At 44.5% G+C, this 26677-nt stretch overlaps 1 protein-coding gene and 2 pseudogenes across 1 annotated transcript; 1 reads left to right on the top strand and 2 right to left on the bottom strand.

The window, feature by feature from the left end:
- Nucleotides 1-2757: 2757 nt before the first annotated feature.
- LOC127670625 (phospholipid phosphatase 2-like) lies at nt 2758-4836 on the bottom strand. Its single transcript, XM_052165095.1, has 4 exons — nt 4826-4836; nt 3917-3974; nt 3552-3728; nt 2758-2926 (listed from the first exon to the last, which is right to left on the bottom strand). Exons 1-4 carry the CDS (start codon nt 4834-4836, stop codon nt 2810-2812), a joined length of 363 nt encoding a protein of 120 aa, XP_052021055.1. The 3' UTR covers nt 2758-2809.
- A 10601-nt stretch (nt 4837-15437) lies between these two features.
- LOC127670624 (peptidyl-prolyl cis-trans isomerase FKBP3-like) lies at nt 15438-17158 on the bottom strand (annotated as a pseudogene).
- Nucleotides 17159-19241: 2083 nt separating this feature from the next.
- On the top strand, nt 19242-20050 carry LOC127670623 (sperm motility kinase X-like; annotated as a pseudogene).
- The last annotated feature ends 6627 nt before the right edge of the window (nt 20051-26677 follow it).

Raw genomic sequence — 26677 nt, 5'->3', positions numbered from 1 at the left:
ACTTGTATCTTCCAGCCTCAAGATCTGGATCACAAGTATGCCCCTCAATTCTGAATTGTAGTTCTTTCCACATGTAGTCAAGCTGACAACCAGGAACAGCCATTACAAGAATCTTATGGAGGAGTTGGGGGAAGGATTGAGGGTCTGGAAGGGGATAGGAACTCACAGGAAAACCAACAGGGTCAACTAACCTGGACCCCTGTGGGCTCTCAGAGACTGAATCACCAACCAAAGATGTTTGAATGTATTGGACCTAGGCCTCCCCACACATATGTAGCAAATGTGTAATTAGGTCTTCATGTGGGTCTTCCAACAGGTGGAGTGGCGTGTATCCCTAAAGCTGTGAAATATGTTTCCCTAACTTGGTTACCTTGTCTGGTCTCAGTGAAAAGAGGATATGCGTAATCCTGCAAAGACTTGATGCACAAGGGTGGGGGATACCCGAGGGAGGTCCTCTAAGAGGAGAAGGAGATGGGTGACAGGGGGGAAGACCTGTCTTCTTGAGTGAGGGGAAGACCAAGAGGGAGGGCATAAACCAGGTGAATGAATGAATAAATAAGAGTGAATAAATAAATAAATATGTTTTTCTATTATTTTAAGTGTATGGGATTTGGGAGGGGGTGTATGGGCACATGTGTACAGTACCCAGTGCCCAGTGGTCAGAAGAAGGTATCAGATACCTCTGATGATGAAGCTAAGAGGCAGTCATGAGTTACCATGCACACTAGCCACTGGGCCATCTCTCCAACCATAAAATTATTCCATTGCTACAGCATGACTGTAATTTTGATACCATTATGAATCATCATGTAAATATCTGATTTGCAGGATGTCTGGTATGTTACCCCTGTGGGGGTTGTGACCCCCCCCCCATGTTGAGAACCACTGTTTTAGGGACTTGGTTAGGTTCCAGGCCAATGAGAGACCTTGTTTTATTGAAGAAGAAGAAGAAGAAGAAGAAGAAGAAGAAGAAGAAGAAGAAGAAGAAGAAGAAGAAGAAAGAAAGAAAGAAAGAAAGAAAGAAAGAAAGAAAGAAAGAAAGAAAGAAAGAAAGAAAGAAAGAAAGAAAGAAAGAAAGAAAGAAAGAAAGAAAGAAAGAAAGAAAGCATCTAAGAATGGACACTTGAGGTTGCCCTCTGACCTCCACATGCAAACACACACACACACACACACACACACACACACACAAACATGCGCAGGCACACAGGAGAATCACTGTCACCCAAGCTGGTCTCACACTCCCCATTCTACTACCTCAGCCGCCAAGTGCCAGTGTCACAGGCACGTGTCCCACACCCACAGTCTCTGGGCCTGCTGAACATTGCCAGCACTGGGCAGTGAGGCAGAGAGGCAGGCATGGGTGCCTGGGGAGGGGCTCAGCTCAGCTGCAGTCAGGCCAAACAGAGGATCTGTACAAGCAGAGCCCTGCTGTGCTCAGGATGTGAGCCCGCCTTTTCACTGGGAACTTCTGCCTCTAACAGAACATCTAGGACCTGTAGGACCCTACAGTGCAGAGCATTGGCTGCAGGATGCTGGCATGCAGTCACTTAACAGGGAGGATCCCCATGAAAATGCAGGCTGTCAAAGGCTGAACACCAGCTACCAAGGGCAGAGGCATCCGGCATGCTCTCTGAGTTGAGCTGAATTCCTTGGGTCTCCTGGATTTCAGTATCTGCCAGTGGCATACAGAGGATCCTGACCCAGCCTCTAAGGAGAAGAAGGAAATGGAGGGGGAGTCGGTACTTTTGACTGTCCCCCCCCCAAGCTCCCAGATCCAAAGACCTGAAGGACATAAGGAGCCCGCCCATTCCCAGAGAAACACACACCTTGTCCTGGGATACAGCAAGACCTGCACCCCTCCTGCTGCCCCTGGCAGACCTGCCAGGCACCCTGGGAGCACGATCAGGCACCTCACCAGCACTAACCATGAAGGGTCTGTGTTTTCTAAGCTGGACCTAGGATAAGTATCCACCACGCACAGAGGAAGGCCACAGTGGCTATGAGGCCTCTGTCTTGGCCAATATACAAGATACCCAGGACAGGTCTCTGTTCCCCAAGTCTCTCCTAAGACTGGCAGGTCCTGCACAATGATGCACTGAGATGTTAGGTAGGTGCAGGAGGACCTTCTACCTCACCTGGAGAGCTTGAAAAGCAACATGCACAGCAGAGACATTTGGTACAAAGTTTATAACACACCCTCCCATGAGACAGTAACTTAAAGTGTTTTGAAACAATCAGGAAGGGCAGATCCAGGAGGACCTACTTCCAAAGCCTGGAATACACATTTGGTCCACATGGTCAGAGTGGGGACAGGACAGGGCATCAAGTCTGAGGGAGGGGCTTGGAGGCCCCGAGAAGTAATCTTCCACAGGCGTGAGGAAAGGATTCAGACCAAAAGCAATGTGTGACCTTCCAGGCAGTCCAAGGGTTGGCAGCCTTCTTCCCAAGGCCACCTGCCCACGCAGGCAAACAAAGTGTTCATCACCTTCAGGGCTGTCAGGGAGGGTGCTGACTTCGTGAACAGTCTCGGGCCAACCATTCCCGGGGCCATGCTGGGATGGCCCTCCTCGAAAACCTATTGGTGACCAGAGAAGCCCTCCGAGCAGGACCGCATCTTTTGAGGCCATGTGATAGTCAAGGAATGCTGAGGATGGGCCCTGCCCACACTCAGGGCCACACAGGCACCCAAGACCCTGGTCCACAGTCACCAGCCAGGACCCCGGGACAGCTCCAAAGCCAGGAGTGCCTGATCGGGGCATGGGGCCAACACATGACTGGCCCACGGGTGACTTTCCAGCTTCCATAGCAGCTAGGGTCGGTCACCAAGGGTCAGCGTCAGCGACAGACTGGGCTTGCGCTCTGGCTCTTCACCCTCCTGGCAGGGCTGGGGCGGCCGGGATTTGAAGAAATCTGAAATGTAGCGGACCTGGGGAGGGGAAAGACAGTGAGTAGGACAGGAAGAAAAAGAACATCTTCTGGGGGCCCTGAGGGAGAAGGTGAGGGGGTGTAGTCATGTGGATGGGTGGGGCCAGCAGTGAGGGGCTGTTTGAAACTAATTCCGCTCCTCAGAGGGGCTGCAGATGAGGAGTTGCCTTGTGAACCTTCTCCCCACCTTAACTTTTCAAATAAAGGATTGAGCCAATGATTGGGCAGGAGGAAGGGGGAGGAGCTGAGAGTCGGGGGGAGGAGCTGAGAGTCGAGGGGAGGAGCCACGGGGGATAAATAGGAGGGGAGGTGCTATGAAGGATAAATAGGAGGGGAGGGGCTTCGGGGATTGCAAGCTAGGCTGCAGAGAGAATCTCATGGCCTGGAGAAACTGCAAGTTACATGGACTAATATAGATGGGAATAGAGTAGTGTGGCAGGAGATCTGCCCAATCTAGGCTTGTAGCTTTTTTTGTTAAACGAATGAGATTTCTTTTACCGGGGAATTGGGTTGGAAACAAAAGTAGCAACAAGGGAAAAGCTCTTGAAGACAAAACAGCAGGCAGAAGTTGCAGGCCATCAGAGGCCGGCAGTGCAGATCCTGTAGGTCAGGCAAGCAGCACTCACCTTGAGGCAGGCCACCAGGGCTCCCTGAAGGAGGCCGACGAGGACATCACTCCAGTGGTGCTTGTGGTCAGACACTGGGCTATAGCCCACATAGATGGCAAAAGCCACCAAGAAGAACTGAACGGTGGGCCTCAGCAGCCGGGCCCACTTCCAGCAGAGCCAGGCCTGCACGTACAGCTATCGGGACATCAGCCTGCTGTCAGCTGGGCCCACGAGTCTCCACAGCCTGCCCAGCCCGGGGCGAGAGTCGCAAGGTCTCCTACCCTTAGTGACTCCTCCACACACCCCATTGTACAGAAGGGTAGACCAAGGCACAGGGAACGCATGGCCCCATAAGGTCCCCCGGGAAGGAGATGGGTACTCACCACCAGGAACAACATGCAGTACATGCCAAAGGAGTAGTGGCCAGAGTAGAAGGACAGCCTGAGAGAAAGGACAGCCACTCAGGTCATGGAGACCCAGAGGCAGACCTGCAAGCTCCTTGGGGAGCTGGCAGCTATAGAGGAGTGCAACTCAAAACTCAGGCAAACAGGGCCAGAGAGGTGGCTCAGCAGTTAAGAGCCCTGACTGCTTCTGGAAAGGACCCAAGTTCAGTTCCTGGTGCCCACATCCTACTCTTCACAACTACCTATAACTCCGAGTCCAGGAAATCTGATGCCTTTGGCCTCTGAGGGTACCTGTAGTAATGCACAAACACACACACACACACACACACACACACACACTTTTTTTTTGGTTTTATTCAAGACAGGGTTTCTCTGAGTAGCCATGGGTGTTCTGGAACTCACTCTGTAGACCAGGCTGGCTTCGAACTCGGAAATCCACCTGCCTCTGCCCCCCAAGCACTGGGATTAAGGCGTGCCCCACCACTGCCAAGCTCACACACACACACACACACACACACACACACACACTTAAAAGTAATAAAAATAAATTGTCTTTTGGACTTACTTTTATTGTATGTTTATGGGTGTTTTGACACATCTCTGTGTGCCACACGCATGCAATGCCTGCAGTAGCCAGAAGGAGGCATCAGATCCCATGGACCTGAAGTTGCAAATTGTTGCGTGTGGACTAACTTGTGAGTTTTCAGAATCTAATACAGATCCCCTGGAATTAAAATAAAAATTTAACCCGAGGGGAACTGGAGAGATGGTGTAACTGTTAAGAGCACTGGCTGCTCTTCCAAAGGACCTCAGTTCAATTTCCAGGACCCACACGGTGGCTCACAACCATCTGTAACTCTGGCTCTTAATTCTGGCCTCCACGCTTACCGTCCATGCATGTGGTATATGGAAATATGCAGGCAAACCACCCATACACATAAAATAAAACTAAAATTGAGAAACAAAATTTAACCTGAAGGAAGGCTTGCACACAGGACACTCCCTCAGGAGGCCCTGGAGCAACCGTCTCCCCTCCTGACCCTCAGTTCACCAACTCCAACCCCTGCCTGCTCCTGGAGCAGCCACGGCCAGCAGGAGCACATGGTCAGGCTCCCAATACTACAGTCGCAGCCACTGCTGTGACAGCTGTCGGTCTGGGTTGCTGGTCATCACCTCATCTTACAAAGATATTTGTCACTGCTCAAGCGGCAGCCAAGACCTATGCTTTGGAGACTCTGAGGAGTCATTCCCCAACCTGGGCACCCCCAGAGCTGCTCTCCAAACTTAGCAGATACAATAATGCTAAGGCAGAGTCCCCAGCCCCACTCCAGCACCCAGAAAACAAAAGTGAAATGTATGTTCAATCCTGTCGACCTCTATGCAGACCACAGACCTCATTCTAACAGGGCCACCCTCAGTTCCCTCATGTGAGCCATGAAATAGACAATGACCTCAGTATCCACTGTCCCTGTGACTCGGTGTCGAGTCACAGCTGTGGGTTTGATCTTTAGTACAGTCACAAACAGACACAGACAAGAGTCACGGATTTGCAACAACAAAAAATATCCCTTTTGTTGTCTTTTTGTTGTCTATGTTCTTTTGTTGTCTAATTGCTTTTGCTACGTGTTTGAGTAGGGAGAGAAAGGACAGCCATGTCTAGTTCTTGATGTTAGAGGGGTTGCTTCAAGTTTCTCTTCATTTTATTTGATGTTGGCTACTGCTTTGCTGTGTATTGCTTTCCTATTATCAGGTATGGTCCTTGAATTTCTGATCTTTCCAAGACTTTTATCATAAAGGGTATTGGATTTTGTCAAATACTTTCTCTGCATCTAATGAAATGGTCATGTGATTTTTTTTCTTTGAGTTTTTTCATATAGTGAATTACGTGTATCATGAAGGGGTGATGGATTTTTTCAAATAATTTCTAAGCATCTAATGAAGTGATAATGTGTTTTTTTTTTTCGTTTGAGTTCCTTTATATAGTGGAACACATTGATAGATTTCTGTATATTGAACCATCCCTGCATCCCTGTGATGAAGCCTACTTGATCATGATGGATGATTGCTTTGATCATGGATGATTGGTAGGTAGATATTGCTTAAATTTGCTTTTGTCATGGAATGTTTTGGTTTCTTCATCTATGATGATTGAGAGTTTTGAAGTTGTCTGAAGCCTGAGTTGACTTTTTTTGTTCTCTTAAGGTCTGCATGATCTCTATCCAGGCTCTTTTGGCTTTCGTAGACTTTTGAGAAGCCTGGTGTAATTCTATAGGTCTGCAATTTTATGTTACTTGGCCTTTTTCTCTTACAACTTTTAATATTTTCCTTGTTGTATACATTTAGTATGTTGATTATTATGTGATGAGAGGACTTTTCTTTTCTTGTCCAATCTATTTGGCTTTTTGTACATTTATGGCCATCTCTCGCTTTAGGTTGGGGAAATTTTCTTCTATGATTTTGCTTAAGACATTTTTCTGGTCCTTGGAGTTTGGAATCTTCACTCTTTTCTTTTCCTATTATTCTTTTTTAACATAGTTTTTAAAATTAATTATTTTTATACACTCCATATTTTATTCTCCACCCTGCCAACCCCTGTCTACCCTCCACCTGTTCCACATGCCATACCACTTCCCCCCCCCCCGTTTCCACGTGGATATTGCTAAACCCCACCCCATCTGACCTCTAAACTTCCTGGGGCCTCCAGTCTCTTGAGAGTTAGGTGTATCACCTCTGACTGAACACAGACCTGACAGTCCTTTATTGTATGTGTACTAGGGGCCTCATATCAGCTGGCGTATGCTGTCTGTTTGGTGGTCCAGTGTTTGAGACAATCCGGGGGTCCAGATTAATTGAGACTGCTGGACCTCCTACAAGGTTGCCCTCAGCTTCATTCAGCTTCCCTAATTCAACAGCAGGGGTCAGCTGTTTCTGTTCATTGGTTGGGTCCAATCATCTGCATCTGACTCTTTCAGATGCTTTTTGGGTCTCCCGGAGTGTTGTCATGCTAGATCCCTTTTTGTGAGCGCTCTATAGCATCAGTAATAGTGCCAGGCCTTGGGACCTTCCCTTGCACTGGATCCCACTTTGAATCTGTCGCTGGGACTTCTTTTCCTCAGGCTCCTCTCCATTTCTATTCCCGTATTCTTTCAGACAGGAACAATTATGGGTCAGAGTTATGACTGTGGGATGGGTCCCCTCTCACTCATTTGAAGTCCTGTCTTCCTGCTGGAGGTAGGCTCTATAAGTTCCCTCTCCCTACTGTCAGGCATTTTATCTAGGGTCCCTTCCTTTTAGTCCTGTGAGTATCTCAATTCCCAGGTCTCTGGTGCATTCTGTAGGGTCCACCCAACCTATCTTCTAAGGTTGCCTATTCCCATTCTTCTTGCTGGCTCTCGGGGCTTCAATCCTTTTCCCTCCACAAATGTCAGATCAGGTTCCCCTCTCTCCCCTCTCCCTCTTCTTCCCTGCCATGTCTACTTTCCTTCCCAGGTCCCTCCCTCCCTCTTCACTTGTGATTGCTGTCTTCTCTCTTGCAAGTGAAACTGAGGCGTCCTCACTTGGCACTTCAGCCTGTTGACCTTTTTGAGTTCTATGGAATGTATCTCAGGTATTCTGTCTTTTGTTTGTTTGGTTCGTTGGTTTTTTTTTTTTTTTTGCTAATATCTACTTATTACTGAGTATATACCATACATTTCCTTTGGGGTCTGTTCTGAGCTACTTCACTCAGGATGATATTTTCTAAATCTATCCATTTGCCTGCAAAGCTCATGATGTCCTTGTTATTAACAGCTGAGTAGTAGTATTCCATTGTGTAAATGAACCACATTTCCTGAATCTATTCTTCTGTCGTGGGATATCTAGGTTGTTTCCAGCTTCTGGATATCACAAATAAGGCTGCTATGAACACAGTGGAACACGTACCCCTGTGGCATGGTAGGACATCTTTTGAATATATTTCCAAGTGTAGTATAGCTGGGTCTTCAGAAATATCTATTTCCAATTTTCTGAGGAAACTCCAGATTGATTTCCAGAGTGGTTGTACCAATTTGCAATTCCAGCAGCAATAGAGGAGTATTCCTCTTTTTCCACATCCCCTCCAACAAGTGTTTTCACCTGAGGTTTTGATCTTAGCCATTCTGGTTGGTGTAAAGTGGAATCTCAGGGTCATTTTGATTTGCATTTCTCTGATCAGGAAGGACTTTGAACATTTTTTTTAGGTGCTTCACAGCCATTCGATTCCTTAGTTGTGAAATCTTGGTTTAGTTCTATATACTTTTGGTTTGGGTTTTTGTGTGTGTGTGTGTGTGTGTGTGTGTGTGTGTGTGTGTGTGTGTGTGTGTTAGCTTCTTGAGTTCTTAATAAATTTGGATATTAGCCCTCTATTGGATGTGGTGTTAGTGAGGATTTTTTCCCATTCTGTAGGTTGTCAATTTGTCATATTGATTATGTCCTTTGCCTTACAGAATCTTTCCAGTTTCATGAGATCCCATTTATCAATTCTTGATGGTACAGAATGAGCCCTTGAACTTCTGTTTAGGAAGTTTTCCCCTTTGCCAGTGGGTTCAAGGCTCTTTCCCACTTTCTTGTCTATTATATTTAGTGTATCTGGTCTTATGTTGAGGTCTTTGACGCACTTGGACTTGAGCTTTGCACAAGGTGACCAATATGGACCTATTTTCATTTTTCTACATACAGACAGCCAATTAGACCAGCACCATTTATTGAAGATGCTTTCTTTTTTCCATTGTATATTTTCAGTTTCTTTGTCAAAGATAAAGTGTCCATAAGTGTGTGGTTTTATTTCTGGGTCTTCAGTTCTATTCCATTGATCAGTATGTCTGTCTCTGTACCAACACCATGCAGCTTTTATCACTATTGCTCTGTAATAAAGCTCTGAAGTCAGGGATGGTGATTCCCCAGCCATTCTGTTATTGTTAAGAACTGTTTTTATATCTTTGCTCCTGTGACTGTGTAGAGGTGTAGACAGGTACACGGGGATCACCCGAGTAGAAGAGCGCTTAGGACACACCCCACCAGGGCTCCACCTACACCCAGAAGCTTGGCAACACCACAGACAGCTTGGCACCTACCTTGCCAGGGGTCATCTACCCTGCAGGGAGGCGGTTAGAGGGAGTCCCGCCTTTAGAGATGAGGCGCCACTATTTTTGCTCCTGTGACACTGTAGAGGTGCAGACAAGTATGCAGAGATCACCTGAGTAGAAGAGGAATCGGGACACGGCCCACCCAGGGTCCCACCTGCACCCAGGAGCTGGGCAGTGCCACCACAACCATCTGTGTACTTAATCTGCTAGGGGATATCTGCTCTGCATTGAGTCCCGAAATTAGAGGTAAGGCCAACATCTTCTCTCCTGTGACTGAGCAGGCTGTTGCAGCCAGGAACACAGAGAACACCCCAGTGTAAGGTCACTTGGGACTTGTTCTGCCAGGACCCAACTTGCACCCAGGAGCTGGGAAGCCCCACAGCAATCTGTGCCAGGGGAAAGCCCGTCACCCAGGGGTGCTGAGATAGGCTTGCAGGCACACAGGAGGTACAAGCACCAGCCAGTGACAGCAAGACCAACTAACACCAGAGATAACCAGATGGCAAAAGGCAAACGTAAGAATGTCACTAACAGAAATCAAGGCAATATGGAGGCCTTCAAGAAGGACATAAATAACTCCCTAAAACAAACACAGGAGAACACACGTAAACGGGGAGAAACCCTTGAAGACCTAAGGGAAAACACAACAAAACAGGTGAACAAAGCCATACAGGATCTAAAAATGAAGGCAGAAACAATAAAGAAATCACAAAGGAAAACTACTCAGGACATAGAACACCTAGGAAAGAAGTCAGGAGTCACGGATCCAAGCATCAACAACAGAATACAAGAGAGAGAAGAGAGAATCTCAGATGCAGAAGATACCATAGAAAGCATTGACACAACAGTCAATTAAAATGCAAAATGCAAAAAGCTCCTGACCCAAAACATCCAGGAAATCCAGGACAAAATGACAAGAACAAACCTAAGTTTTATAGATATAAAAGAGAGTGAAGATTTCCAACTTAAAGGGCCAGCAAATGTCTTCAATAAAATTATAGAAGAAAATGTCCCTAACCTAAAGAAAGAGATGCCCATGAACATACAAGAAGCCTACAGAACTCTAAATAGATTTTTACCAGAAAAGAAATTCCTCCCCTCACATAATAATTAAAACACCAAATGTACTAAACAAAGAAAGAATATTGAAAGCAGTAACGGGAAAAGGTCAAGTAACATATAAAGGTTGACCTATCAGAATTACACTGAATTTCTCACCAGAGACTATGAAAGTCAGAAGAGCCTGGGCAGGTATCATAGAGACCCTCAGGGAACACAAATGCCAACCCAGACTGCTATATCCAGCAAATATCTCAATTACCATAGAAGGAGAAACCAAGGTATTTCATGACAAAAACAAATTTACACAATATCTTTCCACAAATCCAGCCTTTCAAAGGATAATGAATGGAAAACAACAACAAAAGGAGGGAAAATACACACTAGAAAAATCAAGAAATTAATCTTCCTTAACAAACCCAAAAGAAGATAATCATACAAATATAAAAATTACATCAAAAATAGCCGGAAGCAACATTCACTATTCCGTAATATCTCTTAACAGCAATGGACTCAATTCCCCAATAAAAAAGATATAGCCTAACAGACTCAGGGTCAAAGACAAACACTACCTCAGTGTAAAAGGCTGGAAAACAGCTACAGACTCATTCTGTCAGAAGAAAACTTCCTAAGCAGAACACCAATGGCTCAGGTTCTGAGATCAATGATTGATTAAGGGAACTTCATGAAACTGCAAAGCTTTTGTAAGGCAAGGGACACTGTCAGCAAGACAAAACAGTAACCTACAGATTGGGAAAGGACCTTCACCAACCTTGTATCTGACAGAGATTTAGTGTTCAAGAAGTTAAATAGCAACAACCCAAATTAACCCAGTTAATAAATGTGCCACAAAGCTAAACAGAGATTTCTCAACATAGAAATCTCAAATGGCTGAGCAGCTCATAATGAAATGTTCAAAGTCCTTACTCACCAGGGAAATCTCAGCATAACTGAGATTCCATCTTACATAGGTAAGGATGGCTTAGATAAAAAACTCAAGTGGCAGCACATGCTGGTGAGGATGTGGAGCAAGGGGACTTCTCCTCCATTACTGCTGGGATTGCAGATTTGTACAAGCACTGTGGAAATCAAGTTGGCAGTTTTTTTTGAAAACTGAGAATAGTTCTACCTCAAGACCCAGCTATGCCACTCCTGGGCATATACACAAGAGATGCTCCCCATCCCACGAGACACTTGATAATCATCTTCATAACAGTTGTACATGTAGGAGCCAGAAATTGGAAACAACCTAGATGTCTCTCCAATAAAGACTGGATAAAGAAAATGTTTTACATGTTTGCATGGTATGTACTCACTTGTAAGTGGAGATTAGACATAAGCAACAGGATACTCCTGCTACATTCCACAAACCTAAAGAAGCTACACATGAAGGACGGTACAAGCAAGGATGCTTGAACTTCATGTAGACGGAGGAATAAAATAGTGATAAGAGGCAGATAGATGGAGGAAACTGGGATCTGGGTGGGAGAGGAGATAGAAAGGGGAATGGGGAAGGATCAGGTGTGGGGAAGGACAGAAAGGATGTCTAGAAGCCATTAGAATAAATGGAATTCTGCTTCTCATAGGAGGGTGTATAGGTGACATCTTCAAGAAAAGCCAGAGACCTGGGATAAGGAAGACCCTCAAGAATCAATGGAGATGTCTTTAGCTGTGACTCCAAGAATTGGGGATACAGAAACTGAAGAGGCCACCTCCTAAAACAAGGAAGCAGGAAGACCAGGGGAGTCATAGGGACACCAACTGTCTTAGTCAGGGTTTCTATTCCTGCACAAACATCATGACCAAGAAGCAAGTTGCAGAAGAAAGGGTTTATTGAGCTTACACTTCCACATTGCAGTTCATCTCTAAAAGAGTCAGGACTGAAACTGATGCGGAGGCCATGGAGGGATGTTTCTTAACAGCTTGCTTCCCCTGGCTTGCTCAGCCTGGTCTCTTATAGAACTCAAGAATACAGCCCAGAGATGGTACCACCCACAAGGGGCCCTCCCTCCTGATCACTAATTGAGGAAATGCCTCACAGTTGGATCTCATGGAGGCACTTCCCCAACTGAAGCTCCTTTCTCTGTGATAACTACAGCCTGTGTCATGTTGACACTCAAAACCATCCAGTACACCAACCCACCTTAAAATTCCAACCAAAAATTTATCCTGTCTACAAAAAAATGCAGCAATGAGGAATGGAGCAGAAACTGAGGGAACAGGCAACTAATACTTGCCCCCACTTGAAACTCATCCCAGGGGCAAGCAACAATCCCTGACACTATTAATAATACTCTGTTATGCTTGCAGAAGGGAGTCTAGCATGACTGTCTTCTGTCCTCTAAGAGGCTCCACCCAGCAGATGACTCAGACAGATCCAGACAGCATCAGCCAATCTGGATGGAGCTTGGGGAAGAATAGGAAGGATTGTGGGCCCTAAGGGAATGGGAATTCCACAGGAAGACACACAGAATCTACTAACCTGTACCCTTGGGATTCTCAGGGACTGAACCACCAACTAAAGAACACACAGGGGTAGACCTAGCGCTCCCCATACATATATAACAAATATGCAGCTTGCTCTTCATGCATATCTCAAACAACTAGAGCAGGAACTATCTATCCTAAGAGCTGTTTCCTAGATATGGGATATGTTCTCTCTGGGCTGCCTTTTCTGGCCTCAGTAGTAGAGGATGCACTTAGCATAACAAAGACTTGATGTGCCAGGGTAGATGTGTAACCAGAGGTGGCACCCACTGGCTCAGAAAGGAAAGAGGGTTGGGTGATATGAGGGAGTGGCCAGGAAAAGAGCAGTAAATGGTATGTAAAGTGAATAAGTAAAAAGAAATATTAAATAAAAAATATTAAAAAACATTTTTGTTTGCTGGTGCAATTACCTCACAACATGAAGTCATGTGTGCATCCCTGATTTTGTTTATTTGATCTTTTATGGGTCAGGACCAAATTGACCCTATTATTATGGCTCTGTAATACATCTTAAGATATGGAATGGTATTCCCCACAATATTTTCCTCTTTGCTTCTGATGCTATTGGCACCCCGGGGTCTTTTGTGGTTCCATATGAAGGTAAGGTTCACTTTTTTCTATTGAAACGAAGGATGAGATGAGGATTTTCAGGGGGCTGAATCAAACATATAAAAAGTTTTGGTATCTTAGCCATTCTGACTGGTGTAAGGTGAAATCTCAGGGTTGTTTTGATTTGCATTTCCCTAATGACTAATGAAGTTGAACATTTTTTAAGATGCTTCTCCGCCATCTGAATTTCTTCAGGTGAGAATTCTTCGTTTAACTCTCTACCCCATTTTTTAATAGGGTTATTAGGTTTTCTGGAGTCTAACTTCTTGAGTTCTTTATATATATTTGATATTAGCCCTATATCTGATGTAGGATTGGTGAAGATCTCTTCCCAATTGATTGGTTGCTGATTTGTCCTCTTGATGGTGTCCTTTGCCTTACAGAAAATTTGTAATTATATGAGGTCCAATTTGTCAATTCTTGATCTTAGAGCATACGCTATTGGTGTTCTGTTCAGACAGCAGGTGTTGGAGAGGGTGTGGAGAAAGAGGAACACTCTTCCACTGCTGGTGGGATTGCAAATTGGTACAACCACTCTGGAAATCAGTCTGGCGGTTCCTCCGAAAACTGGGCACCTCACTTCCAGAAGATCCTGCTATACCACTCCTGGGCATATACTCAGAGGATTCCCCACCATGTAATAAGGTTACATGCTCTACTATGTTCATAGCAGCCCTATTTATAATTGCCAGATGCTGGAAAGAACCCAGGTATCCCTCAACAGAAGAGTGGATGCAAAAAATGTGGTATATCTACACAATGGAGTACTATTCAGCCATTAGAAACAATGAATTCATGAAATTCTTAGGCAAATGGATGGAGCTTGAGAACATCATACTAAGTGAGGTAACCTAGACTCAAAAGGTGACTCATGGTATGCACTCACTAATAAGTGGATATCAACCTAGAAAACTGGAATGCACCAAACATAATCCATACATCAAATGAGGTACAAGAAGAAAAGAGGAGTGGCCCCTTGTTCTGGAAAGACTCAGTGAAGCAGTACAGGGCAAAACCAGAACGGGGAAGTGGGAAGGGGTGGGTGGGAGGACAGGGGGAGAGACGGGGGCTTACGTGACTTTCAGGGAGTGGGGGGGGCTAGAAAAGGGGAAATATTTGAAATGTAAATAAAACATATAGCGAATTTAAAAAAAGGAAAAAAAGTTTTGGTATAATACTCATTCATTTGATGTAATATTCACTTTACCAATCCAGGAATAATACATTGTCTTTATGTCTTTATTCAGAGGTTGAAAGCTTCCATTGTAGATTCCCAGCACTTCTTTGTTGTTTATTTCCAGGCACTTTATTTTCTTTGAGTCTGGTGGAGTGGAGTATGCTCATGATCTTTCTCATTTTTTAATGTTTGATGTATAGAAAAACTATTGATTTATGCATATTGAATCTCTATGCTGCCACATTGCTGAATTTGTCATTTCTAGAAGGTTTTTGTTCAGATTCCTGGGATCTCTAATATCTAGCATCTTGTCCAGTGTACACTGGGATAGTTGGATATCTTCCTTCCTGATTGTGTGCCTCTAATTTCCTTCCCTTGCTTATTACCTCAGCTGCACTTTGAGAACAGTGAAGATAGCAAGTGCTATTGACAATGTTTGGGAGCCCCAGGTGTCTCTGTCCCATTACTGAATTCAGAGGAGTTGATTGATTTAATCTTTAATCCATATCAGATAATGTTGGCTGAGGGTTACTCACATATATCTTTTCACTAGGCTGAAGTATTGTCCCTGTGGTTCTACATTCTCCTAAGACTTTTATCATGAGGGCATAACGTATTTATCAAATAAATTTTCTGCATCTAGATGATCTAGATTGGATAATTAAATTCACTAATGTGGCTTATTACATTACAGACTTGCATATATTTAACTATCCTTATATTCAGGTGGTTCAAGTCAACATGGTGGGCCATCTTTGTGATGCATGTTTGTATTCTGTTTGCAAGTATGGTGTTTTTTTTTAACAATCCATGGCATTTTTATTGAGCCGTTTAGTTTATGAGGTAAAAGGAAAAGCAGCTCTCTTGAATACTTTACATGACTGTAGGAATATGTCTGAGACTTAAGGGGAGTTACAGGGAATTAAATTTCTCAAAAGTTGAGATCAAGTAAACAAACTTTAACTCTTTAAATTTTCCTGTTGACTCTTCCCTCACGATAGTAACAAGTTCCAATTGGCCACATTAGGTTTTTATCCTTGCTGACGTCCGATCTGAAGTACAGGTTTCAGTCAATATCTACTAGTTCCACTTCAAAAGTGAGCTTGGAGTTTGGTGGAATTCTGGCATCGGGCTGTTCTTTCTTTCCGTAGGCCCATTCTGGTTCAATCTCCAGTCGAGCCTTTTCTTCTTTATTCATAGTCAAGAGTGCTCCATCCTATCTTCTGTTAACCTTGCCTACTCCAACCTTAAATCTTAAAAGGCTTGGCATTTTTCTTCTTTGACCTTGTTTGAATATTAGGATCAAAAACAGTTCCATCTGGGAGTGTCCCCATTTACCAGCAGTGAACAACATCTCGCTTTTTAGGAATGTTGGTTTTTATCTCCATTTTTTTTTAGAATAGATTTTGTATATTTTGGTGGACCCTCGAGAGTCTCCTCAGACTTGGATTCTTTGGGTTTATCGTCACCAAGTTTCACGTTTCTCACCTGTTCAGACGCTTTATTTCCAGTTTCAGCAATTTTGAGACACTTTCAAAAAGATGGTTATAGCACTAACCAAATGGTCCTCATTAGCAGTCTTAGTTACATTTTTTTATGTTTCCCTGTAATTTATGCTCTGTGAGAAACGAATCTGAACCGGGACCCTGCAGAAACTTGATGATGTCCTTCCTTCTTGGGCAGCTGCTCCCTGCTCCACGGTCCATGCACGCTGCGGAACAGCCTCAGCGATCTTCCCCCGCTGCTGCCACTGCACTGTTTGCAAGTGTGTTGTGGAATATTTTTTAGTATTGTATCTTCTTTCTTAATTTCCTCCTTTTCATTTTTTTCTTTCCTCCTCCTCCTCCCCCTTCCTCTTCCTCCTCCTCTTCCTCCTCCTCCCCTTCCTCCTCCCCTTCCTCCTCCCCTTCCTCCTCCCTTTCCTCCTCCCCTCCCTCCTCCCTTTCCTCCTTCCCTTCCTCCTCCCCTTCCTCCTCCTCCCCTTCCTCCTCCTCCTCTTCCTCCTCCTCTTCTTCCTCTTCCCCCCTCCTCCAATCACATTGTGCCTAATGGCGGCTGCCCTGAGGACTGTATAAAGGCCTGCTGCGTGGGTTGCACTTGGTCGTTCTCTCTCCATGTGCAGCGTGACCCATCATGTTAGAATGACAAATTCCTCTTGTTTTTTACATCGATTCCTGACTCTGAGTTTTTCATTCAGGAGATCCTGGTAAGCTAAGGCTCACCAGAGACTTACAGAACAACTAAGTTTGATTTTTTTTTTCTTCAAATTTTCAGGTTTCATTAAATTAAAATATTTGTTTTACTGATTTCTTTTATTAATGTTAGCACTTATAGGTATCTATTTACCTCATAGGACTACTTTAAGTATGTGACACTGATTATGTAATGTTGGAATTTTACGCTTTCACATTTTGAAAATCTTTTTCTTCATTAACATAATTATTCAGTAATGCTTTCTTTTATTTCCAGGAGTTTGTAAATTTCTTGGGGATTTATTTGTTGTTAGTTGTAAGCTTTATTACATTCTGCTCAGATTGTAGTGCCTGAGTTGTTATCGTTCCCTGTCCCCATTCCTGTGAGGTTACAGCTGAGAAGCGGCCAAGGCCACTGCATGTCCTTTTCTGCCTCAGCCTGTGACAACCGTGAGGTACATCAGCCTGTGACAGCCGCGAGGTGCCTCAGCCTGTGACCACCATGAGGTACCTCAGCAGGAGCCACCACTGCGGTGCGCTTACTCTCCACCCTCTTCCTGCCATCAACATGAGGTGCCACAACAGGGGCTGCCATGGGGCAGTGTCCTTTCCACCTGTCTTGAAGAGCTCCATGACTGAGCCCTAGAACCTAAGCAAAAGCAACCTGTGGCCTGAAAGGACTTCCCAGCCTGGCCAATGGAGCATATGTGGAAGAAACAGGGTGAAACAAGTAAATACAAACACCAAAAAACAAAACTGAGTAATCACTAAGCAAAAAACCCACTAGTTCCTGAGGGAAAAAAAAACCACCAAACTCTGAGCTCCAGAAGATCAGGACATGACATTCCAGCAATCTTCACCTATTTCTAAGGGAAATATCTACCCTTAGAAATCTGTGCCTGCTAAGAATCCAGGACAAGCTTTGATTGCTTGGTCTTGGAGCAGAGAGCCCCTCTCCTGGATGCTTCCTTACCCCCAAATCTCCAAAATGAAGTTTGTTGTACTTTTATACATCTGGTTGGAAACACACACTCAAATGTGTGCACATACACACACACACACACACACACACACACACACACACACACACACACCCGAGAGAGAGAGAGAGAGAGAGAGAGAGAGAGAGAGAGAGAGAGAGAGAGAGAGAGAGAGAGAGAGGGGGGGGGAGATTCTCTTGTCCCCACCCCATCTAAAACATTCCTTTTGACATGAGACTAAAACCCTAGTGGGGGAACCCCAACATTCCCTCCAAACCCCTCATGCCATGAATCTTAAAAAAGCTCTCCCTCCCTTAAGGTGTCTCTTGTCCAGTGCTTGCTCTCAATGAAATGAACAGTAACAGACAGAGCACCTTGTAAGGAGTGAGAAAAATCACTGTGGGTTGTGCCAGCTCTGATTGGTCACTAATGCTCTGATGTCAGAGAGAGCCATTGTGAGGAATGACCAAGAGTTGATCATATAGTGCACTGTCCGGGCTGTTTTGTGTCCTTCTGTGCAGAGAGCTGTTTGGTAGTGAACTGCAGGACTCCGTAGTTGGATCAGATTTGGACATCGGTGATTGTTTGGATTTCGACATTGAACATCAGCTACATGTCCACAGACTGAGTTCTTTCCTGCTGTTTCCATAAACTCAGAGGTTTGGGTTTCTGTTTATGTGATTTCATTCATTTGGGAGCTTTGTTTACAGCTTTGCCTTCTTGTTGTTTGCTTGTTTGTTTAATTATTTTCATTTTGCTTTCTGGATTAACATCCATGTGTTTTCCTTCCTTCCCACTCCTTTCTCCTTCCTTTCTTCCTTTCTCTTTCCTTCTTCAGTTTGTTTTATTGTTCCTGGGAGACTGGATTTCTTTGTATGGCCTTGGCCAACCTGTAACTTTCTGTGTAGACCAGGGTAGCTTCAAACTCAAAGATTTGCCTGCCTCCGGAGTGCTGGGATGAAATGTGGGAAGAAACCTGAGCAGCGTCCCTCCCTGGCCAACATCCATATTTGTTTTCCTAACTTCTCTTTTGACTTTGTCACTGTCTCTTACTCTCTAGCTCATCCTGCCTCTTATCCTCCAGTCCCCTCAGAGTTCCCCTTCCCTTTAATTCAACCTCAAACCACCAGTATCCTGCATATAAGGAAAAAATTGTGTTATATATCTCTGTTGGACTAAGATGTTCTGTATATCAGAGTGATCTCAACATCCATTCCAGAAAAATACTGACAAATTTTCATTCTTATTCATAGGTGCTGTGTGACTTTTGCCCCCATCCCGTGTAGATACTGTATCTACTGGGGCAAATTGCATCCCACACATTTCTGGGTAAAGCTATCTTGATGTTCAAGTGTGGCCTTTAGCTCAGTCCTTCATGATGGACGTCTTGGGTAAGCTTGTCAATGTTCTGCTCCTTTGAAATGGGGATCCTTGTTCTCCTGGCTAAAATTTTATCTTCCATCACCCTTGCTCTCTTTCTGCTCTGAGCCTTCTTCCTTCTTTTCATCCTCTGTGTTTGTCTTTGCTTTGTTCTGGTTTCCCTGTGTCCTTAGGCAGAGCCAGACTCGTCTATGGAAGTGTCTGTGTCTCTTAATCTCAGAATCTCTAGTAGTAACCTATCTTAGAAGGAATTCTGATCTGTTTTCCCTGCCATCTTTGCTTGCTGTAGCTCCTGGTGACCAAGAGAATGGAAGTGTGATGTCGGGGGACCTCGAGGCCAGTTGTCATGAAGGGAACCCCCTGGCACAGCATTACTATATCCTGGGCACCCTAGATAAAGGGTCTTTTGCAGAAGTCAAAGTGGCTCTCCACCTTAAGACCCGGACCATGGTAGCCATCAAGATATTGAAAAGGGGCACAAATATAGACTTCCTGGTCATCTCTGAGATAGATCTTGTGAAATCCCTGAACCATAGTCACATAATACAGTTGTTCCAGATATTTGAGACAAGGCACAAAACGTACCTGGTGATGGAATATGCAGCCCGGGGATCCCTGCTGAAACACATCAACAAGTGTGGGCATCTGGACGAGGAAGAGGCACGTAGGATATTTACAGAACTCTCTTTGGCCGTCAACTATATCCACAGTCAGAATATTGTCCACCGAGACATCAAGGCCGAGAACATCCTATTGGATTGGGAGGGGCATGTGAAACTTACTGACTTTGGCTTAGGCAAAAGACTGGCCTCTGGGGAAAAGTTCAAAGGATTTTGTGGCACACCACAATATTGTGCTCCTGAAGTGTTTGATCACAAACAATATGATGGCCTCCCAACTGACATCTGGAGTCTCGGTGTAGTATTATACTATTTAGTTATTGGCCACCTTCCCTTCCGAGAGACAGTGCACTCCAAGATAAAGCATCTGATCCTAGCCCGGAGCTGTTGGATCCCGTATCACCTGTCTCCAGAGCTTCGAGACCTATTAAAGAGATTAATGACTATAGACCCCATAATGAGGCCATCCATTAAAGAAATATTGGTACACCCGTGGCTGTGCCATGATCAAGACCCATTGAGATCTTCAGAGGAAATCCCTAGAGAACCAGAATCCAACCTCGCTTTTGACATGTTTCTTATGGGGTACAACATTAAAGAGCTCAGGGAGGCTTTGAGGGAACGGAAGTACAATCATGATATGGCGACTTATTTGATTATAAAAAAGAAGTATACCAGGCAGCCCCAATTTTATCACGATGGAGGGCAGGGCAGTACTCTGGACCCTACAAAAGCCCCCAACCCTCCCTGGCCTGTAAGGAAGGGAACCAGTGCCCGTACTCTTTCCACCTTCACTTTGCCCACTCTCTCTGAGCTGCCCGGATGTGGAAGGAAAGGCTGTAGGAGGAGGCATAGTGTACCTCCCAGCCTTTCTTCCCTTGAGAGTAGCTTTCTGGAGAACACCTCCCCACTCCAAGGGCTTATGCCTCATGTTGGAAAGAGTACATGCAGAGAGAAGGAGAGAAGCATCAATTCCACAAAATCATCATCAAGAAAAAGAAAGGCAACAACAACAACGCTAACCTCATCATCAGGAGCCCCATGGTCACTTTTCTTATCCACACAATCCTCAACCTTTGAAAACACGCAAGATATGGCCCAAGAGAGCTCTAGTGCTACAGACACAAGTAGCAGCATGTCCTCCTGGGAGTCCAGAACCAGCAGCCCTTCCCCCAGTGAGGAGAACCAGGAAGAGAATATAGGCATCGAATCCTTACAAGACACTAGCTCATGCTCAAGGGAAACAGTCCATCAGGAGCAGCTCCGAAGGAGGTCCCAGGGTATGCCCAGAGTCCCACTGAGAAATCGGGCCTGGAGGAGCCTGAAGAAGAGGATTTCCAAAGCCTTAAGGAACTTGTGTTGCTGCCTCCCAGTGAAAAATAACAAGGTCATGGCAGCCAATGAAGAGTGCTTCAGAGACACAGGCTGAAACAAGTAGGTGGGGTGTGATTGGAAAGGATGCACTCTCTAGTTCCTCCTTCCCTTAACATATTGCAGCATGCTCACTAAGGGTGTTGGTGACATTGGGTCTATCATGCCAGAGAGAAAAGTCTCATCCTGTTCTTCCTCCTCCTAAGACTACACCCTTCCTCAAAACTTGAGCAACATGTAGACAGCAGAGGATAGTGGCCTAATGCTAGGCAAGAATGCTGGAAATTTGTGAAGGGATCAATGGAGCACTTGGGCGGAATCAGCCTGAGGTCCCATGCCATCACAGGGCCAGCACAGCAAAGCATAAGTCCTGCAGATTTCTAAGATTTCTTCTGTCTGTTTCAAGGGCTATCAGAGGCCCTGTGGTCCCTGGAGGATGATACCAGAGAGTGGAGATGAGTCTGCTGAGGATGCAGACAGGAGCAGGGAGGACAGAGCCAGACAGGAATTTCAGGTGGCTGTATGGCAGAGGGAAGATCTGTCTATAGTGCAGGCTTAAATTAGAGGCAAAATGTTATTTTCCCCTGAAGTCTGAAGGAAGATTCTGAGAAATTCTGAATGATTTTCCTCCTGTCCCCTGTAGGGAGTTCCACACTGGGCAGCAGTCCCAGGATAGCTGTGGTCCAGTGAGTTAATCTTCACAGCACTCAGAAGCCCCTGGAAGAAACATCCATGGAGTGCTAGTGGTTACCAAGGATACTGAGAAGAAACACCAGACTTCAGAGAACCTTCATGCACAGTGAGAATGTCAGCTCAGCAGCCTGTCTCCAGGTGTACTTATGAGCTGAGGAGAGAGTGGTCCTGGAGGCAGAGGAAGGAACCCAGAAGACCTGACCTGTTGCATGTATCCAACAGATATGTCTGATATTGTAAGAGGAGGTAACAAAACTGCGAAGCCATGAGTGTCCATTGGAGTCTAGAAGTTAATACAGAGTGGGCAGAGATGGTTCAGACCCACAGCTATGATGCAGAGCAGAGCATCCTGATTACTGCATAGTCACACTGAGAGAGATCCTGAAGCCCTCACAAAACTACCAGCTCTAGTCTCTGATTGTGTATGTTGCACTCAAATTTGAGCCATTTGATGAGTATTCTTTACATCTGGTTGGACACACAACACACCCACACCACACACACACACACACACACACACACACACACGCAGACACACAAAGAGGCGCAGTCAGTACTAATGCTGTTTCCTTGAAGTGGAGAGAGCCCACGTTACAAACAAGGGAATTTCATAGTTTGAGTGACTCTGCCTTCTGTAACCTTTCTGATCTTCTGTCCTGGGTTGCCTGCAGTTCTGGTGATCAGTCAGACTTCAGGTCCAGTGTGGTCTCTTTTCTAAGACTTTTTGGCCTGGACAACTTCTTGGAATTGGATTTGGGGAACCACCATAACCTCTTGATCCCTAGAACTGGCATGACCTCTGGGAATGTAAAGATCTTCTAGCAACATTGTAGTGTCTAATATGGTTGCCCAGAAGATGGGGTATAGTTTATGGCTTTTGGGTACTCTTTAAGGGGATCTAGTATGCAGGGGACCATGTCTTACCTTGGGTCCCTAGTGCCCACATGGCCTCTGGGAAAGCTTCCAGAGTCATGGACCAGAATATAAAACCCAGAGCACTGGGTGCCTTTTGGTGATGTTAGGCCTACTTTAAAGGGAAATTGTGGGCATTAGGTGTGGTCTTACATATGGTCCCTGGCACTTAAATGGCCTCTGGGAAGGCAGCCAGAACTCAACAAGTCTTCTGAAGAAAAACATTTAATTGGGGCTTGCTTATAGTTCAGTGTTATAGTCTATTATCATCATATTGGGAAGCATGGTGGAATACAGGTAGACATAATGTTGAAGAGATAGCTAAGAGTTCTACAACTGAGTTGGCAATCTCCTGAGAAAGAGACATTGGACCTGGCTTGAGCATTTGGACATTCAAGGCCCATTCCCAGTGACACAATTCCTCCAACAGGGCCACACTTACTCCAACAAGGCCACACCTCCTAAAAGTGTCACTCCCTGTGCCACTTTAGGGCCATTTTCACTCAAACTACTACATTCTACTCCATTGCATCAATAATCCATCATCATCATGCAAAAATCATTTAGTCTTACTTAGAATGTCCCCATTGTCTATCACAGGAACAGCTTCGTTTGAAAGCAAAGTCTTGTCTGAGTCTCATGCAATCTCACTGTAATCCCCTGTAAAATCACAATGAAGAAGCAAGTCACATACTTTCAAAAAATAATGGCAGGGGATATATACATTACCATTCCCAAAGGGTATAAAGAGGATGTAATGAGGAAATACTGGGCCAAGGGAGACTAAAAACCAGCTGAACAGACTCCAAAGTCTGCATCTTCATGTATGATGTCAAAACACTCTTCAGATCTCCAACTCCTTTCATACTTGTTGAGTGCAACACACTATTTTCCTTGGGGTGATTCGGCCCTGTGTTAGCAGCTCTCTTCAGCAGATATCCCAGGGCTCTGGCATCTCTAACATCTTGGGGTCTCCAAGGCAATCCAGGCTTCACCTTCACAGATCTTGGCAACACCACAGGCCATGGCACCAGTTTCCATCTTAGTGTTTGATTGCTGTGAAGAGGAACCATAACCATTGTAACTCTTAAAATGGAGAATACTGAATTGGGGCTGGGTTGTATTTCAGAGGTGAAATACAACCATTATTATTATGACAGGAGACATGGTGGCAGACATGGTACTGCAGAGTTAACTGAGAAATCTACATCTGGATTGGAAGGGAGAAGGAAGAGAGAGGGACCCTGAGCCTGGGTTGAGCATTTGAAACCTCGAGGCCCACCCTCAGTCACATACATCCTCCAACATGGCCTATGTGCTCCAGCAAAGTCACACCACTTAATCGTGTCAATCTCTGTGAGTGTATGGGGGGCGTTTTCATTCAAACCACCACAATCCTATTTTAGAAAAGTAATTTTTGTCTTCTTCCTCCTCTTCGTCCTCATCCTCCTTTTCCTTCTCTTCCTCTTTCTATCTTTCTGCTACCAACCAAAGATTATGAATGCATTTTAGTGTACTCCGGCCTTTTCCACACATTATCTTTAGCCTTACATAGACTGCCTACACGACTGCCTGGTGACCTCCACTGTGACAGGAGTGGCTTCCTTTGTCCTCTTCATTCCCTTGTGTTGGCTGCTAACGTTTACTGCTAGCCTGTCATGGTTTTCTCTCAATACTTGAAAAAAAGTTCAAGAGCTTCATTCAAGAGTTTTACAATATTATTTTATTCATTTAACTAAAACCTCAAGAAAAAAGAAACTCTGATATTGCTAGTAACACCATTAAAGCATTAGCCTAAGTAAGCCTTGTTTCCATGTCCTTCATTTATATAAAAAAGAATCCTTGACCTATTGTCATCATTTATTATCAAACTCTGTCAAGTAAATGTCTCTACATGTGAAAAGATACCCTACCCTTCACATGTTATTTTTACAAACACTCATCATTACTGTATTAGTAAAAGTACATACTATTTACATTTTTTTACATTTAGTTGTGTGTGTGTGTGTGTACGCACGCGTGCGCGCACGTGTGTGCTTGCGTGTACATGTGTACGTGTGTGCATGCTTATATGAGGTTTATGTCCAATGAGTGTTGACAGGATTCCTGAAGAGCACATCTGATCTCTCAAACTGATGTCACAGGTGGTTGTGAGTCAACATGTGTTGCTTAGACCCAAACAAGGACTTTTTAATACCAGGAAGCACTGTGCCATCTGTCTATCACTATTGTCTTACTGAGAGTGGTAGAGCTTCAAATTTATATATATATATATATATATATTGCTTGCACATGTTACTTACACAAATTGGAGAGTGTTACTTATAAGAAATCCATGTGTGTATCTACTGAAATTTAACTATAGCAACCCTTGTACTTCTTTCTTCCGACCCTGTCCACATCCGTAGAAGGGCCCTGTCATTTTTTTTAAAAATACATCAGTATCAATTTTCCAATGTATATGATTTATCATAAGAGTTCATATTTTAACTCTTATGGTTCATAAGTTGTGGTGGTGTACCTTTTTAGGACAGCAAAATAAAAACATTCCAATACAGGAAACAATGAAAACCTTAAGAATACATGCAACTTAACTGACCTTTGTATAAAGCCATGCGTTTGTCAGTGCTCCCCCTAATCATAAGGATTGTTGACTGTATAAAAGATTCTTTTTCCTATAAAGACATTCAACCATGAATGAAAAGATTAATATGAAAAGACAAAGTTAGTACCACCCATAATATCATGGCAATTTATACCAACTTTGCTGTCCTTTGAAGCAAAAGAAAATAGTTACTTGTGTTACGCCATGCAGAGAGAAACAGCAAGTTCTTTTTCCTTTTGCCAATTCCATAAGAATTAGCTCCTCTTGGCACAAAACTCTAAATGGAAATTATGACTTGAGTCCTTATAAGATGGCGCAGACCTTGTAAAGGAGATGCTTTGGTGTCCAGGTGGTCACAAAAGAGACCGAAACAAAAACAAGCTCTCCCAGGACCTGCTATGGAGGTGCAAGTCATGACTCAAAGCACTGTGCCTGTGGTAAACTCATTGGAGGGAGGTTACATTTAGGTATTCTAATGAAGAACCAGGCATGACAAGTTCCCTTGTTCTTGTCCATATAATGCTCTCTGTACAGCCCTGAATGTCAGCCCAGGATTCTGGCTCTGCAGCTGTTGGAGATATGCTGTGACAACAGACTTTATCTCCAAGGGCTTGTGTGTCAACATTAGCATAGGATTCCAAACCAGTCAGTTTATGGGATAATCCATAACAAGCATGCCCTGATGTTTCAAACCTTTCTGAGTATAAAGATTCCAACAAGGTAACGCCAGAAGAAAGTGCAGACCATGAATCCATCATTCATGTGTTTAGCTGCTTAACTGTACCTCAGCACTCACTAAGCAACACTGTGGGAGTCTTACAATTTGTTTTCTCTGCGTGATTGCCAGTATTTCACCTTCTGTCACACAGAAACAAATTCCCTCTTCCCTAGAACCCAACCAGCTCTGCAACTGATACACTCAGACCTCTGCAGGACCTTGAAACACAGAGCTCTTCCTGACGGGGCAGAGGCCAGGTCTCCATTCACACCTTGTTCACTGCAGAACCTTAAAACCCACACCGTTCTAATAGGACATGAAATTCATTCCAACTCACTTTGTGTCTTCAGAAATTCACCTTCATAATCCCCATCTTCCGCTTAGAAAACGAAGGCTCCCTTTGCCCTTCTGCCACCTCCATCTAGGGTGCGTTTCTGTCAGCAGTGATGGCAGAAGTCTTTGCAACTGCCTCCTGTACAGTGGCTATGGGCAGAAATGTGTACCATGAGCTCTTCTGTCCTACAACCAGGGTGCAAGGTCTCTGGTGGAGTATTTAGCAGGGCATAGCATGAGGACAGGACACAAAGGCCTCTGGGTGGACCACTTAACTGGGTGTAGCACAAAGGAGCAAAGGCCTCTGGGTAAAATGGTTGGTAGGTGTTTCTGTTTCTTGTCGTAGAGGTCTCTGGGAGGATCTCAGCAGTTGGTCTCTGTGGGCTTTTTGCCAAAGGGAAGAAGGGATTAAATATAAGGATTAAAAATATTTAATTGCATCCTTAATACAAGTACTCATTGTCTGGGTCTTTCAGTTTTGTATGTACCAGAACTTCAGGCG

The sequence above is a fragment of the Apodemus sylvaticus genome, chromosome 20 (assembly GCF_947179515.1).
Source record: "Apodemus sylvaticus chromosome 20, mApoSyl1.1, whole genome shotgun sequence".
Classification (NCBI taxonomy): Eukaryota; Metazoa; Chordata; class Mammalia; order Rodentia; family Muridae; genus Apodemus; species Apodemus sylvaticus.
Note: the sequence above shows the minus strand (reverse complement) of the source record. Positions and strands in the feature narration are given on the sequence as shown.

What these genes read in the sequence shown, in the direction of transcription:
- LOC127670625 (XM_052165095.1), bottom strand. An exon ending in ACTGCATGTTGTTCCTGGTG is followed by an intron (nt 3,729 to 3,916) that starts GTGAGTACCCAT and finishes ATGTCCCGATAG; the next exon opens with CTGTACGTGCAGGCCTGGCT. An exon ending in CCCTGGTGGCCTGCCTCAAG is followed by an intron (nt 2,927 to 3,551) that starts GTGAGTGCTGCT and finishes TCCCCTCCCCAG; the next exon opens with GTCCGCTACATTTCAGATTT.